Source organism: Papio anubis, chromosome 2, assembly GCF_008728515.1.
Source record: "Papio anubis isolate 15944 chromosome 2, Panubis1.0, whole genome shotgun sequence".
NCBI classification, from domain to species: Eukaryota; Metazoa; Chordata; class Mammalia; order Primates; family Cercopithecidae; genus Papio; species Papio anubis.
Genome location: NC_044977.1, coordinates 44,828,873 through 44,844,707, shown reverse-complemented (window position 1 = coordinate 44,844,707; position 15,835 = coordinate 44,828,873). Strand labels below are relative to the sequence as shown.

Sequence of the window (15,835 nt, the reverse complement as noted above, 5' to 3'; positions counted from 1 at the left end):
CCATCTGCGAAGCTGGCCCGGGTGAGGTGCACAGCACCAGTCTACTGAGCCTCCAGGGTGCCCCCTCCCACCCCATGAATGTCTGAGGGGGCACAGCCTCTTCTTACTCCTGACTTCATTGGGCGCAGGCTCTGAAGCTTGAGGAATCTTGTCTCCTTTCCATTTCTCCATGGTCATTTCTCTTCTCCACCAAGAATAAGAGCAGGTTCTTTGACACCTCGCCCCCCATGTGGCAGGTTTATTCCAAATTACTCTCTATTCAGGGTTTATACAGGTGCTGAATAGGGAGCCATGCCCTCAACAGAATTCATCCACAGCGGCCCTAACTAACTCAGGGCTTCAGAAAGGATCAGTCATTGGACTTCAGTACATATTTTAGCATTTGACCCGTTGTCCCTGCTGAGATGCCGCTGGGAATGGTGTAAAGCACTTGGATGTTCACAGTCAAACAAGACCTCCAGTGGCAGTAGGGGTGGGCTAGGGGTGTTGCCTGCCCCAGCTGTGTGGTTTATTAATCCCTTTCCTAAGGAAAAGTTCGTAGGCAATAAGAGATATAGAGGGGCACCCGGAGTTCAATAGGGGACAGTGGGATGTCTTTCATATTGTTTCATATTGTTTCCCAAGGATCAGTGAGGAAACTCATCAGTCTTTCAGCTATGCCATCAAAAGCCACTCACACGCTTACATTATGTTTCAGAAATGTCACTGGAACTCCTACCTACACACTTGGTTAGTAGCAAATTGCATGAGCCAGTGACTTCAAGAGCTTGCTGTGCTGGAGGTGGTCCCAGGTCTCACCCTGTGCGCCCTAAGCTCTCCCTATACCTCCTAGGAGAGGTGTCGTGGAGTGGAATTCAGCGAGGCCCAGACTGTTCCTGCAGCCATTTGTCTAGCCTCAGTCCTTTTGTTGGAGTGGATTCCTAGCTTCCAAGAGGGCTTGGGAGCCTGGGGCCGCTCTGGTATGGGCTCTGGTCCACTACCTGAAGAAGGATTAGGACACTGAGCTTTGATTGATTAGCAGTGCCTGCCAAGGTCATCTACCCAAATCTATTTCTTAAAAGTTGACAACCCTAAATCCATTTAATAGCTATGACGTATGTAGCATTCACTATGTACCAGGTACTCTTCCTATGCTCTTACATGTCTACATTCCACTGGTTTTCACAACCACCCAGTGAGGGAGATACTGTTAATATCCTCATTTTACAAAAGGCAAGCTGGGGCATGGAGAAATTAACAATCTCACTCAAGATCATAGGGTATGAAAGAGGTGGAGCCAGAAGTCTAACCTCCATGGTCTCACTTGAACTACAGTCTGTGCATTCCCCCACTGCCTCTCTTATTAAGAATTGAATTTCTAGAGACACGGAAAGCAGTAGCTTCTCACCAGTGCAGGCAACTCTGGTGCCCGCTGACTAAGGAGAAGAAGTGGAGGTGGAACCACAGAAGGCAGGTCTTTGGGGCCAGCAGGGGCCAGCAGTGGCTGCACTGGCCAAGGGTGTATCTTGTGTCTGGCTGCTCTGGGGAGGTGGTCATGAGCCACCAGTTACGGCCAGGACTGTTACTGAGAGTAGTTAGGCATCCAGGGGCAGAGCAGCCAAGGCACAAGGAAACTCATCAGTCTTTCAGCTATGCCATCAAAAGCCACTCACATGCTTATATTATGTTTCAGAAATGTCACTGGAACTCCTACCTGCACACTTGGTTAGTAGCAAGTTGCATGAGCCAACTTTCTATAAAAGGTCTACAGACTTCACCTACCTTAGGAGGCAGTCTGGGGATCCCAGAAAGCCCATTCCTAAGTGGCTTCTCCAGGTCTGTAGACCTGGGATCCTTTTATCAAGATACCAGCCATTTTTGTTCTTTTTCTTAGGAGACACGTTTGTCATAGATATATTTTTAATAACATGGAATCATATGATACATACTATTTTGTAATTTGTGTTTGCATTTAACAATATAGTGTGAGCATAATACATAAGAAAAACTGTATCAACAATATATTTTGGTCAGTCCTTTAAAATGTTGTTGTCTCGTAATTAAGTTAACTAACTCCCTATTGTCGAAATTTAGGTTGTTTCCACTTTTCATTATTATAAACAATTCTGTGATAAACTTCCTTATACCCGAAACTTTGCACACTTCCTAATCATTTCCTTAGAACTCATTTCCAGAAATGGAATTCTTGGGCCAAAATATATACCTATTTTTAATGCTTTTGCAATGGATTGCTAAATTCCTCACCAAAAAGACTGTTAATTGTATTTTTACCAATATCGTATGAAAGTACCTGTAACGACATTAGATATTATTCTTAAATCTTTGCCAATTTGATATGCAAAAATAAACAAGTAATATAAAAGGTCTTTTCTAGTTTGGGTTTGTACCTTGCTTTTCAACAACACTTTCATGTATTTATTCTCCACTTATATATTTCCTTTTGTGAATTGCACATTCATGTTCTTTGTCTACAGGGGTACATCTTAGGGATTTGAAAAAGTTCTTTGTGTGTTAAGGATGCTAAACATTTTTATCAGGCACTGCAGACATTTACCCTTGTTTGTCATTCAACTTTTTACAAATATAGCTTTTATTTTTGTCAGACTTATACATAGTTTGAAGATCAAATAGATTGTATAAGGCTGTAATAAAACTCTGATTACTCCTATCATCATCATTTTTTGTTCCCCACAATCAAACATTCTCAACCCTTTTAACTGATTATCTTAGTATTTTTTTCCATATCTCTAACCTGCTTATGTTGCTATCTATTATTGATTTTTTTTTAATATTTGGTTTTAGGCAGTATTCATTTTCTATCATTCCAAGCTCTACCAATTTGGAAGTGACACATTCTATTTCTATTCTTTTTTTTTTTTTTTTTGAAACAGGGTCTTGCTCTGTCATCCAGGCTGAAGTGCAGTGGCACCATCACAGCTCACTGCAGCCTTGACCTCCTGGGCTCAAGCAATCCTCCCACCCTAGCCTCCCAAGTAGCTGCAACTACAGGCATGTACCACCATGCCTGGTTAATTTTTTTTATTTGATAGAGACAGTATCTCACTATGTGGCCCAGGCTGGTTTCAAACTCCTGGCCTCAAGTAATCCTCCCACCTCAGCCTCCCAAAGTGCTGAGATTACAGACATAAGCCACCATGCCAGGCCTCTATTTCTATTCTTTAGAGAGATATTTTAAATGCGTTTTTCACAGAACTCAAAGTTAACCTTCTCCTATGCACCATGATTCTAATTATCCCATGCCAGACTTATGAGCTATTGTTATGCAGGATTTGTTCCATCTTGTTTTATTTCACAAATGAGAAATTATTGTTATTATTTCATAAATTCAGTGTTCCTTTAGATTTATTCACACATGTGTTGTTTTCGTTGCTCATTACATTGACTTGCATCTGATATCTTTCATTAAGGATTGTTTTTCTTCTGCTTGAAAGAAATTTGTTATAATTTCCTTTGGTAGGAATAGTTGAAAAGCTTAATTTTGACTGAACGTGTTTTTATTTGATAGTCTGAAGATGTTTCTGAAAGATAGCTTTGCTGAATGTACGATTATAGTTTTCTCTCTCAGCACGTTGAAAATATTTATCCACTGTCTTTTGGCTTCCATTGTCACTGCTGAGAAATCAGCTGTAATTGTCACCTTCTATAGATGATTTATCATTTCTTTCCCCTCTGGTTGCTTTTCAGACCTAGTCTTAGTCTGTGGTTTTTGTGCAGTTTCACTATGATAGAGGTATATGTTTCTTTTTCAATTTAGTCTCCTAAGAAGCCGCCATAAAATGAAGGTTTATAGTTCTCATTAGTTTGGGAAATTTTCCAGCCATTACCTTTTGAAATATTACTTCTATAAGCCCCACACTTTGGGAGGCTGAGGTGGGCAGATCACCTGAGGTCAGGAGTTTGAGACCAGCCTGGCCAACATGGTGAAACCCCATCTCTACTAAAAATACAAAAAAATTAACCAGGTGTGTGGCATACCTGTAATCCCAGCTACTCAGGAAGCTGGGGCATGAGAATTGCTTGAACCCAGGAGGTGGAGGTTGCAGTGAGCTGAGATGTACTCTAGCCTGGGTGACAAAGTGAGACTCTGTCTCAAATAAAAAATAAAACAATAAAAATTAAAGAAATATTTTCACTTCTACTTTCTCTGTTTTCTCCTCCTAAACTCCAATCCATTGTGTGTTGGACTTTCTCATTCTTTTTGTCTCTTAACCTCTTTTTCATATTTTTCTGTTTTTAAATCTCATTTTGAGCATTCTATTATCATTTATTTTCTAACTCTTTTTTTTTTTTTTTCTTTCGAGATGGTCTCACTCTGTTGTCCAAGCTGGAGTATAGTGGCACAATCACAGCTCACTGCAACCTTCATCTCCCGGGCTCAAGCGATCCTTCCACCTCAGCCTTCCAAGTAGCTGGGACCACGGGTATGCACCACCATACCCAGCTAATTTTGTTTATTATTTGTAGAGACAAGGTCTCACTATGTTGCCCAGGCTGGTCTTGAACTCATGGGCTCAAGTGATCCTCCTGCCTTGGTCTCCCAAAGTGCTAGAATTATAAGTGTGAGCCACCATGCCTAGTGAATTATAATTATTTTCTAATTCTCACTTTGGTCATATCTAATCTGCTGTTGAGTTTTTAAAATTTCAATTACTACTTTTTTATTTCTAGAATTTCCATCTAGCTTTGTTTCAAATATTTTGGGTTATTATTTATAGTCTCTTTTTTAAACATTTTTTTCTAATGTAGTTTTGTATACTTCTTTGTCTGGTAATTCTAGCATTTGAAGTCTTTGCTTGTCTAATTTGTTGGCAATTGTTTAACAAGCAAAGACTTCAAATACTAGAGTTACCAGACAAAGAGGTATGGATGTCTTGTTTCCTCATGGATGCCTCATTTTCTCATGTATTTTGTGATTTTTGACTGTGGTCTCTTATTCCTTAGAATGTTATCAATAAGTGATAACAACTGGTTTGAAGATATGTTTATCTGGAGAGCATTTGTATTTGTGTCTACACAATACAGGTACCTGAAGGCACTATCCATCAGGACCGCCCCTGCTCCATTATTAACAGGATGTGTGTGTGTTGTAGATATAATTTACATCAGTGGTCCCCAACCTTTTTGGCACCAGAGACCGGTTTCATGGAAGACAATTTTTCCACAGATAGGGTGGAGTGGGGTGGGCTGGGGCTTGGGATGAAACTCTTCTACCTCAGATCATATCAGGCATTAGATTCTCAGACAGAGCATGCAACTTAGATCTTTCGGACATGCACAGTTCACAATAAGGTTCTTGCTCCTTTGAGAATCTGATGCCACTGCTTAGCTGGCAGGAGGCGGAGCTAAGGTGGCAATGCTCGCCCGCCCACTGCTCACCTCCTCCTGTGCAGCCTGGTTCCTAATAACCCATGGACCGCTACCAGTCCGTGGCCTGGGTGTGGAGGCCCCTGATTCACATGCCATAAAGTTTACGCTTTGAAAGTACACAATTCGGTGGTTTTTAGTACATTCGCAGGATTCAGGACCACTCGTAAATACATCCTTAGTTTAGACCACAGAGGTAATGTGACATGCGGCACACCCATACGAGGGCTAGCTTTATGGTTATATATTCTTGGGTGAGATTTATTTCTTCTTTCACTTGAAACCAAGATTGAAGGGCCAGGTTTCTTTGCTGTGCCCTTCTGTGGGGCAGGTTTGTTTCTATTTGCCTTACACCCAAGACATAGCTGTGTAAAGTCCCAGCTTTACACAGTGGTTTCCTGTTGGATTCCCTCCTTGAGAATCGTGTCTCCCATCTCCTGATTCTCGGCAGCCATCAGAACAGAAATTCAAGGTCACAAATGTTGAACAGGTGCCTCCAGGGCAGCTGCCAGCCTCAACATTAGCTCATTTCTCTGGATTCCTAGTCACGGTTCATTTTTGGCCTCAGAAGATTTGATTCTTTACTTACTTGCCAGCTCAGCAATGCTTTCAGAAATTTTTTTAAAAATATATTTTGTTCAGCATTTTGAGTTGTTTTTAGTGGCAGGGTCATTGAGGATACTGCAGGACTATTGTCTGCCTTTTAGTTTTGTTTATAGCGTGCATTTTTTCTTTCTTACATCCTTAGTCACCCCTCCAGGAAGAGAGCGCAGGTCAGTGTGGGTCCTGCCCTGTCTGCATGTGGCCGTTCTTTTCCCCTCGGAGACTGCACTGGAGTTCCCTGAGCTGACTGGGCTCTTGGACCTCCACTCCTGGTCCCTGGAGAGGAAGGGAACAAAGCTGCCTCCTCAAAGGCCCCGTCACACTCACCAATGGCTGAGTCTCACCTTGTCTGAAGGTTGTAATGGAGCCAAGTTCATTGCCTTCCCTTTGCTCACAGCTGGCCAGCTTTGGGGCATGGGTTTCGAGTCCCTTCTGCTTCCGCACAATCGCTTCTCTCTGGCTTCCTTGGGGAATAATTTCTTATTGTGTACAGTTAACCAAGAGGAGAGAGAAAGCATCCTCAGACCTTTCACCTCCTCCCAGGAGACCAACTTGCCTTTGTAGCTCCCAGAGTTAGAACAAAGGGAGCGTGTCCTGTGGGCCACTGCTGTCTGTAACCCTAGGCTCTCAAGTTGAACTTGGAGGCCTTGTGGCTACCCCTGGAAACGCCCTTCCACGTCCCATTTCTAGCTGCACGTGGGTCTTGCCTGTCTGGAACTGGGCCCCAGAGGAGCCCAGATGCATGGCAACTTCCCTCCCCCTCCAGGAAGCCTCTGTTAATTATCACCCACAGGAAACAGATCAAGAGGCATAAAAACAGTAACTCTCAAGGGATTTGGGGAGGAAGTGATTCTCTCAGGAAGGTTTGTCAGAATGTCTTCTGGAAGTTTTTTGCAATCATCACCCCCTAACCCCAAATAAGTGAGCCACTGCTTCTAGAAGGAGTGAATCAGGGTGGAGAAATGTTCAGAACCATCGATCTAGAACTGCACTGGCAAGTGATGCAGCCACCAGCCACGTGTGGCTATGGAACTCTTGAGATGTGGTTCCCAAAACATTCACTGGATTTTAAACGTTTAATACCAAAAAAAGAATATAAAATATCTCAATATTTTTATATCAGTTACACATTGAGTGATAATATTTTGGATATGCTGAGTGAAATAAAATATTAAAATTGAAATTAATTTCATATTTTTTAATTTTAAAAATGCAGCTACTAGAAAATTTAAAGTGTACACTTGTAGATTGTGTTTGTGACTCAGTATTGCTTAGGCAGCACTGATCTGAGAGATAACTTGTTCCGCGCGTGTGTGTGCGTGTGTGTGTGTGCGTGTGTGTATGTGTGCGTGTGTATGTGTGTGCATGTGTATGTGTGTGTGTGTGTGTATGTGTGTGAGGGGTATATGTGGGGGTATGTGTATGTATGTATGTGTGTATGTATGTGTGTGTGGTATTTAGATACAAACTGTAGGTTCTGCCTGCAGCTTCTACTTGTCTGACGGTTTGCCATTTTTGTTTGATTCATATGAATAGAAGTGATTCCATTCATCCCCGCAGAGGTTTCTCACCAGTGCCCACAGTCCCCATTCCCAAGCAGAAAGAGAAATACCATTTCCAAGTGGGGAAAATTAAATGTTGTTTTCAGGGAGTCACGTAATCAGCGACAACATCACGTGGTCCTGTCCTCACCCTTTCTCAGTGTCCCTCAATTGGCACCCATATTTGATATTGGATTCCATATTGTTTTGGATGTATGGGGAAAGGACAGTGTTCTCAGAATCCTGTTTGGTTTTGGTGCTATTTTTTAGGGGCCCAGCACCCAGCAGTGGCCCAGCTTTGGCTTCTGAGCAGTGGCCAGGCTGGGTACAGACTTTTCCAGAGTAACAGGGCAGCTTTCTTGGACTGGACTTGGGCATCCCACACACCTGCTCTGACCCTGAACCTCCTGCCTTGACAAATGGCATTTGATGCTACACATGACTTACTCTTGCCCAATTTAACCCCCAACTTTAACTATCCTCAGAACATTTTTAACTAATACCCTCTTTGCCACCATCTTGGGCATTATGGACGTTAACTATCATTTAAATGTATTTTCTGACTAATATAAATACATTCCTAATATACAGGCTTCAAGTAACAGTCCATACTCAAGAGCATTATTTCCTCAGCACTCCCAACTGGAAACCATACTCCTCTCCACCATTTTCCCTTCCAGCTGAGCACAGCTGGCGGGCGAGGGGCCTGGGTTTGGAGCAGGCTGCCTGGCCCTCCTGCTTTTTGACTGTGCGACTTGGGCAAGATGCATGACCCTCCCCCGCTGAAAGAGTTTTAGGTTTGTTCTTTCTTTTCCTTTTTCTATTGTAAACAATGCTGTAATGAACATCTATGCAGCTAAATCTTTGTCCACATTCTTGACTATCTCCTTCAGATAAATTCAATTTGGGATTACTGCCTCAAACCCATTCATATCACACAAGTTTTAGTAATATTGCCAGAGTCTTCATGTTTTATCAGAATTGTGCATTACACCTCCCACCTGCAAGAGTAGGTGTCAGGGTCAAGGGCTGCCAGCTTGTATAATAGCTTCCTACCACCCCAGGAGGCAGACTTAGCAATTTTGGCAAATATGAGATGCTTCTTGCCTTATGCTTACCCCCAATCTTCCTTCTCCAGTTCCCTCTCTGACCTGCACAGGTGCCAGAGGTTCAGTTGCTCTTCCATGAGCCCCATGCTGATCTCTTTCTATCAATAAATTTTTATCATTTATTCTATGTACAATGAAATTTAATCCTGTATTGTATTGTTGCTTCATAATTCCTTCCTCTGGATTATAAGAATAATTAATATGGGGAAAAAAGAAAGGAGAAATTATTATTATTATTTTTTTTTGAGATTGAGTTTCACTCTTGTTGCCCAGGCTGGAATGCAATGGCACATTCTTGGCTCACTGCAACCTCCACCTCTCGGGTTCAAGTGATTCTCCTGCCTCAGCCTCCCTAGTAGCTGGGATTACAGGTGCCTGCCATCACGACTGGCTAATTTTTTTGTATTTTCAGTAGAGACAGGGTTTCACCATGTTGGCCAGGCTGGTCTTGAACTCCTGACTTCAGGTGATCCTCCCGCCTCAGCCTCCCAAAGTGCTGGGATTACAGGCGTGAGCCACCACACCTGGCCAAAATTCTTTTATTTACATTCCCTCTCTACTGATGTGTCTCATAGTATCTTTTCTGAAGGTTTACTTTTCTTTTCAGAAGCCTGCAAGTTCTCCCTGATGCATCCTCTTCTTGTTTCAGATGCTGCCTGGAAACACTGGCCAGAAAGTAACACTGAGTCCCACATAGAAAACATCACCTTCTATCAGAATCAAGAGGACTTTTCAACAGTGTCCTCCAAAGAGGGCGTGATGGTTCAGACCTCCGGGAAGAGCTATGCTGCTTCGGATGCTCCAGAAAACCTCACTCTACTTGCTGAAACAGCAGAGGCTAGAGGAAGGAATGGCTCTTCAAGTAGAACAAACTTCACCAATTTGCCTGTTGGGTACTCGCTGGAGATTGCAACAGCTCTGACTTCCCAGAGTAGCACCTTAGGTGAGCTTGTGCTGATGATGTGCGTTTCATGCATGCGTGTCCAGTCCTGGAAAACAAAGTTTCTGCCATTCCCCACAACCCCCATTCTGAACCATTGTGCCCTTCCAAGTTTCCTAGGCTGGGGTGGGTCAGACCTGTGACTTAGGCCTCATTTGTATTATGCTTGTCAATACAGACCAGACAAGGATGCAGATTTGCTGAGCAGCCTCGCTGGTCCTGTGGTATCTGTGATCCACGGCCAGTGGAATCCAAACTTTGTGCCTTTTCCAGGGAGCCTGCCACACCCGAGGGTCTCAGAGACACTATATTTTGTGGGATGCATAGCTGGGACAGGCTTGGGTTTGGTTTGTGTTCATGTGGCCCAAACGGTTGTTCTTGCTCTGGTGTGCACAGCCTGGTGGTTTGCTATTTTTAGCAAAGAATGTCAAGAAGGTGCTGGGGCTCAGTGGGTAAGATTTCATCGAGGAAGAGAAGTCTAAGAAAAACTGGCATTAATTAGGGACCTACTACATACCACCGTGTCTGTTCTTTCAATCCTTCCAGCAAGCCCGTTAGATCATGTTGTTCTCCTTTAAGGCATTTGGAAACTGAAGCTCAGAGAAGTTAGTTGACCCAATACGTGTGGGTCAAACAGTTAACAGGTTTCCAAACTGGGATTAGAGCTTATGTGTGTGTATCTGAGCAAGGTGGCGGGGGTGCTGAGGTGTGGAATGCCTGGACAATGAGAGTGAAGTGCAGAGGAGAGAAAGACAGGTGTGGCCTGTCTGTAGGGTGGCAAGGCCAGCAGCCTCCCTTGGGAAGGGTATCAGTTGCCCACAGAGGAGAGGAGGAGCAGGCAGGACCATTGTGTGGATGGGGTTAGGGACAATCACAGAGGACTTTAGAAACCTGGCAGTTTAGATTTGGTGTGGTAGGAAGAGTCAGTGAAGGTTTCTGAGCAAGTAAGTGACATAGCTAAAGTGAATTTGAGGAGGATTCACCCGGCAGGCAGGTACAGGATGTCTAGCATGGGGGTGGGAGGATGGAGGGAACCTGGAGTCAAAAGGACCACCCAGGCAGACAGAGAAATTCAGACATCAGGTGCTGCAATGTGGCCTGGTGGCCACAGGGATAAAGAGGAGGGGATTGGTAGAGACTTCACCAAGGAAAAGTGATAGGATCTGTTGATGGCCTGAAAGTAAAGGATGAAGCCATCAGGGATGACTCCATGGTTTCAGGTCCTAGTGGCAGGAGATCTGGTTGGGAGGGGCTTGATCCTGTAAAGATGCATATGAAAGTCTTTTGTATTCATAAATGATTCTTACAGAGCTTAGAAACTCTGCACGTGATATTCCCTGGTCTTCTTGGTCACCTAGATATTGGGGATTTTGTTTATATTGCATTCAGGTAAATTCTGGGACCAATTTGGTGGAATGTGGATGCTGGGTCCTAATGATCAGAACCCTGATCTCCGATTCCATACTTACCTCCAGTGAGCCCCTTTTCTGAGAATTTTACCACAATACACAGAATCTTTGTGAGATCTAATAACAGTCTCTGGCTTGGTTTGTGGTCTCTTTCAGGAGTTTATTTTTTGTAGAATGAATTATTATCCTAATTTCTTCTCATGTGTGTATATTTTGTAGGTGTCAGAACTGAGCCCCCTAAAAGCATATTAAGACATTTTGAAGTCTGCTGGTGGAATTCTAATTGTAGCTGTCTGTTTTCAGCCTCGGAAAGTCTTCACCTGCCATCCAGCAGTTCAGAGTTCGATGAAAGAATTGCCCCTTTTCAAACAAAGAGCGGAACAGCCTTGGAGATGGGAACAGAGAGGTTGATGGGGCTGTCAGAAGAAGTGACTGTGCACAGCCAAGAGGCCACCACTTCGGCTTGGAGCCCGTCCTCTCTTCATGCTTTGGAGATGGGAGAGCTGACCATGCCCTCTAGGAAGAGAAATTCCTCAGGACCAGATCTCTCCTGGATGCATTTCTATAGGACAGCAGCTTCCTCTCCTCTCTCAGACCATTCCTCATGTGAGTGCCACATACCCAGCTTAACACTCAGAAGTCACCCGAAGTAGACATAAATCAATGTGCATAGCCAGCTAGTTACATACTCATAATAGGGAATAAGGGGAAAAGACATCAAGCCAAAATGCTCTTCCTCTAATGCCAGGTACTTGGGGTGGAAGTAGGTACAACCTACCCAGTTTATCTCAGTATTGAGGCCCATGTTTAACATAGTTTTTCTTTTTTTGTCGCCCAGGCTGGAGTACAGTGACGCAATCTCAGCTCACTGCAACCTCTGCCTCCCAGGTTCAAGTGATTCTCCTGCCTCAGTCTCCTAAGTAGCTGGGATTACAGGCGCCCATCCGCATGCCCGGCTAATTTTTGTATTTTTAGTAGAGATGAGGTTTCAGCATGTTGGCCAGGCTGGTCTTGAACTCCTGACCTCAGGGAATCCCCCCGCCTCGGCCTCCCAAATTGCTGGGATTACAGGCGTGAGCCACCGCACCCAGCTCTTGTTGTCTATTCTCAAACAAGAGACCTTATCTTGGGGTGCATGAAATGGTGAGCATTGTACCATTTGATTAGGAGTGAGATTTTATTTCTTCATTATTGCAAAAATGTTTCCTTTGGTGGTAAAGAAAACAGGAGTGTACATTTTTCTAGGTGCCATTTTGAAAAAAAAAAAAACAAAAACAGATATAACGCAGGAGTTTGCAAGGTGTGGTATTAGTAACTACAGCTGTGGAGTGCTCGCCTCTCTCTCTGCTGTTCCAATTACTACTCATCGGTTAAGTCTCAGGTCAGGGATTCCCGAGCCTTTCTTCAACCATCTGGTCCTCTGTGCTGTACACCTTGTCACAGCAGGTCATCTAATGCCTCTCTGCCCAGAGAGACTGTAATCCTCTTGAGGACATGGGCTGTGTCTGTTACTTCTTTTAGGTTCCCCCTCGCCCCAGAACAAGGTGTAGCCGATAAGACATAGGGATTAGCATGTGCCCAGATACCCTCACAGGGCACCTCATGCCATGGGCCAAAGAGAATATTGGAAGCTCTGACCATCTTTTTTCTTCTCTGAGGTTTTATTCAGTGTTTGTTTGTGCTGCTTGTGTTTTCGTCCTCGTACCATAGGGAGCAGGACAGAGAGGGTTGGAAATATTCTTGGAAAATAGAGGTTAGGTTGCCTCTGAAATTGCCATTGCAAAATTTTTATAGGTCAGAGGTTTTTAGAAAGTGCCTTGTGAGACTGGGAGTTTGGGTTTGTGTCATCAAAGCCAAAACTAAAGCCAGAAGTCCCTTCTGGAGTGCCCGTTTAAAGCAGCCAGTTCCTCTTCCACATACCCTGTACACAGTTTCCTGCTGACTGGATTTGGATATAATTTATGATTCATGTTTTTAGAAGATTGCTTTTTAACATTATTCATAAACATTGGTTGGATTGGATAAAAGCTGCAATTCTTCCAGCCTCAAAGTTCTGTGGTTCAGTGATTTACAACTTTACTAAATGGTAGAAAGGAAGCATTTTCTAGGAAGCTATGCTTTGATTCTGGTCAGGATCATTTAATATTTATAATTTAAATTCAACCTACTTTGGTGGTATATTTGAAAAATCAGCCTATGTTTCCAACTTTACTGGACTTGACTCTATGACTCTATATCCACCTATATATTTTTTTCATCTATATTTTTCAACACTAAAAAATATAATTGTTCCTGAAATTCTTTTACCATCCATCCTTTTAAAAGCTTATACTTTTAACTGCTGGTGAGTTTCATCATATCTTTCATATCTCTTGAGTCTTTTACTGAGCATTTCTCTTCCTTTTTAGTGAACTGTGTGTGCAGTTTGAGGTAGAGTCCCACCACCCTTTTAGATATTAGAAATGGCTCTGGGTGCTGTTAAATGGGGTTCTTACCAGGCATCCAAGTATGTCTGAATCCATCCTGCCAGCCTCCCCTCCTCCCTGTGGGGATGCAGAGGGTATATGCACAAGGATCTGAAGTTACATGGGAAACAAAGTTCTGCTCTGTTTTTAAAGCTGGGCTGGCATCTGCTAACCCACTAACCAGAGTCTTCCCCTTGAATCTAATTGTTGAGACATGACTGTCCCTTTCTGACTACACGATACAGGAGCTCTAGGCACTCAGGCAAGAGTGCTGAGAGAGAGCCAGCAGGACCTGCCAGGCAGACCTGGAGTCGACTCAGCCTGGTTGGCCAGCTCTGGAAAAACAAAAGCAAAGGGGGAATGCAGCGGGGCTTGTGAACACTTGGCCACTCCACCCACTAGGAAATGTGACCCTGTGAAAAGCCTGGCACTTACACCAGTCCGATGAGTGATGCGCCTCACTAGGTGAACACAAGGAAGATAGCTAGGAGCCTGGCACAGAGAGGAGGGGGCTCCTTATTTGGAACATGAAGGGATTTGAGCAGATGATCTGAAAGATTCTTTCTAGTTTCAGCATCTGTGATTCCACGTGTATCCAGCCTTTGTATTCTGTGCCTCGTTTCACTCTTCACTCAGCTACCCAGACACACGCATGCAACATAACCTTTTCCGAGGCTGGGATAGCCAGGAGTTACCTGCTTCCAAAACCAAATTGTATGCTTTACAGTGTTAAAGCAAGTATAGGCCTAGGGAATGGAATCAGATTTTTAAAAAGAGATCAGAAACCATTGGAAGTTGTTTTTCTTGCTGCTTTACATCTTTTGCTGCTTTATATCTTTCTATACATTCCATATTTTTAAATAATGACCATTGTATTGTTTGATCATCGGAGGGAAAAGCAAACAAAGCAACAAATGGGAAAAAAGCTCCCTTTTGAAGGTGGAAAGAGATATGTGTATGTTGAATTGTGTGAGAGTGGCTACAATTGAGCACTAAATTTAGTACTGAGCTTCCTGGAAACCAGGGCACAAAGGGAAACCGGGTGGGGCATGCGATTGTTTTCAGATAAAGTAAGCATACAATTTCATCCATAGGCATAAGTGTTTGGGGGCAGTACATTTTAAGAGGACGGTTTATATAAGAAACGTTGAGAATCATAATGCAAAATGCCTTCAATTGCTGTTTTGTGGAAATTGTGCTAATGTTCTTTAAAAGCTGATATTTTATATAGATTTTCAATAGGAGCTGAGGGTATACTAATGGATCTCAACTCATGAAAGTATTTCTGTGGGTAGCTAAGCTACTGTGGTCAGGTAAATTGCTTTGTGATGATTTCACTTTGTAAAGAAAGAGAGCATAAATAACTCTGAAGATTGTAGATGTGGCGTATCTTTCTCAAATATCAGCTGCTTCAGCTGCACTTCTGGCAAGTTCTGGATTGCGGTCAGGTCAAGGTTGAGCATTCCGACGTGTTCCTGAGGTTCCAGTGTTTTGTGCTATGATTGAAGAGAGACCCATGTACTTTTAGCAGACGAGCAGGCATTCTTGCAACCTCCCATTATAAAGATCAGGAATTTGGCTTGTTTCTGCCCCCAGATGGATGGTCTTTCCATCTTTGAATGGCTGCTTTAGGGGTAGAAATGAGCAAGAAGGGCAATTATTAAATAACCAAGAATCTAGCCTGTTGATTAGAAATGTGGTACATTTCCCCCTAGATTTATTTAACAGGTGCTCATTTAGTAATATAAGTGGTGTTTGTAGATTAGTTTGACCAAACATTTTCTCTTTGTACAAAGAGTCACCAACTCTGTCAAAGTATTCACACACAGTTCATAGCTTTCCCATGAGGACTAAGTGAGATTTGTACATAATGTACTTAGCCCAATTCCTTGCAAGTCATAATTGGTCAGTGAATGGTAGTTTTTGATAATGATGATAATGATGAGATAATGAGATAAAGAAGCAATGTTCTGCAGAGCTCTCAGAGTCAGGGAAAAACAGAGCCATTTTCCTTTCCTGACTTTCAGCATTTGTGACTTTTGTAATTATATTTCATTTCCATTGATTTGCTAAATTCACTAGAGGTGGACAGGCCTGGGTTTTTCAGGCTGAATTCAGTATCACCATTGGAGTTTTTTGTTTGTTTGGTTTGGTTTGGTTGGTTGGTTGTTTGTTTGAGACCAAGTCTCTCTTTGTCGCTCAGGCTGGAGTGCAGTGGCACAATCTCAGCTCACTGCAACCTCCACCTCCCGAGTTCAAGCAATTCTCCTGCCTCAACCTCCTGAGTAGCTGGGATTACAGGCACCCACCACCACAGCCAGCTAATTTTTGTATTTTTAGTAGAGATGGTGTTTCACCATGTTGGCCAGGCTGGTCTCAAACA

At 43.2% G+C, this 15,835-nt stretch overlaps 1 protein-coding gene across 3 annotated transcripts in view; it reads left to right on the top strand.

Annotated features, from left to right (window-relative positions):
• The window catches only part of HEG1 (heart development protein with EGF like domains 1), an 89,279-nt gene that overhangs the window by 17,039 nt on the left and 56,405 nt on the right, over positions 1 to 15,835 (top strand). For 2 of the 3 annotated variants that reach the window (XM_021934137.2, XM_009200144.3), the window contains exons 2-3: positions 9,288 to 9,581; positions 11,291 to 11,593. In XM_021934137.2, coding sequence (XP_021789829.2) covers positions 9,288 to 9,581; positions 11,291 to 11,593 — 597 coding nt within the window. Of the gene's footprint in view, positions 1 to 7,200; positions 8,327 to 9,287; positions 9,582 to 11,290; positions 11,594 to 15,835 lie in introns of those variants that run through there. The other variant, XM_021934138.2, reaches the window with a different exon arrangement.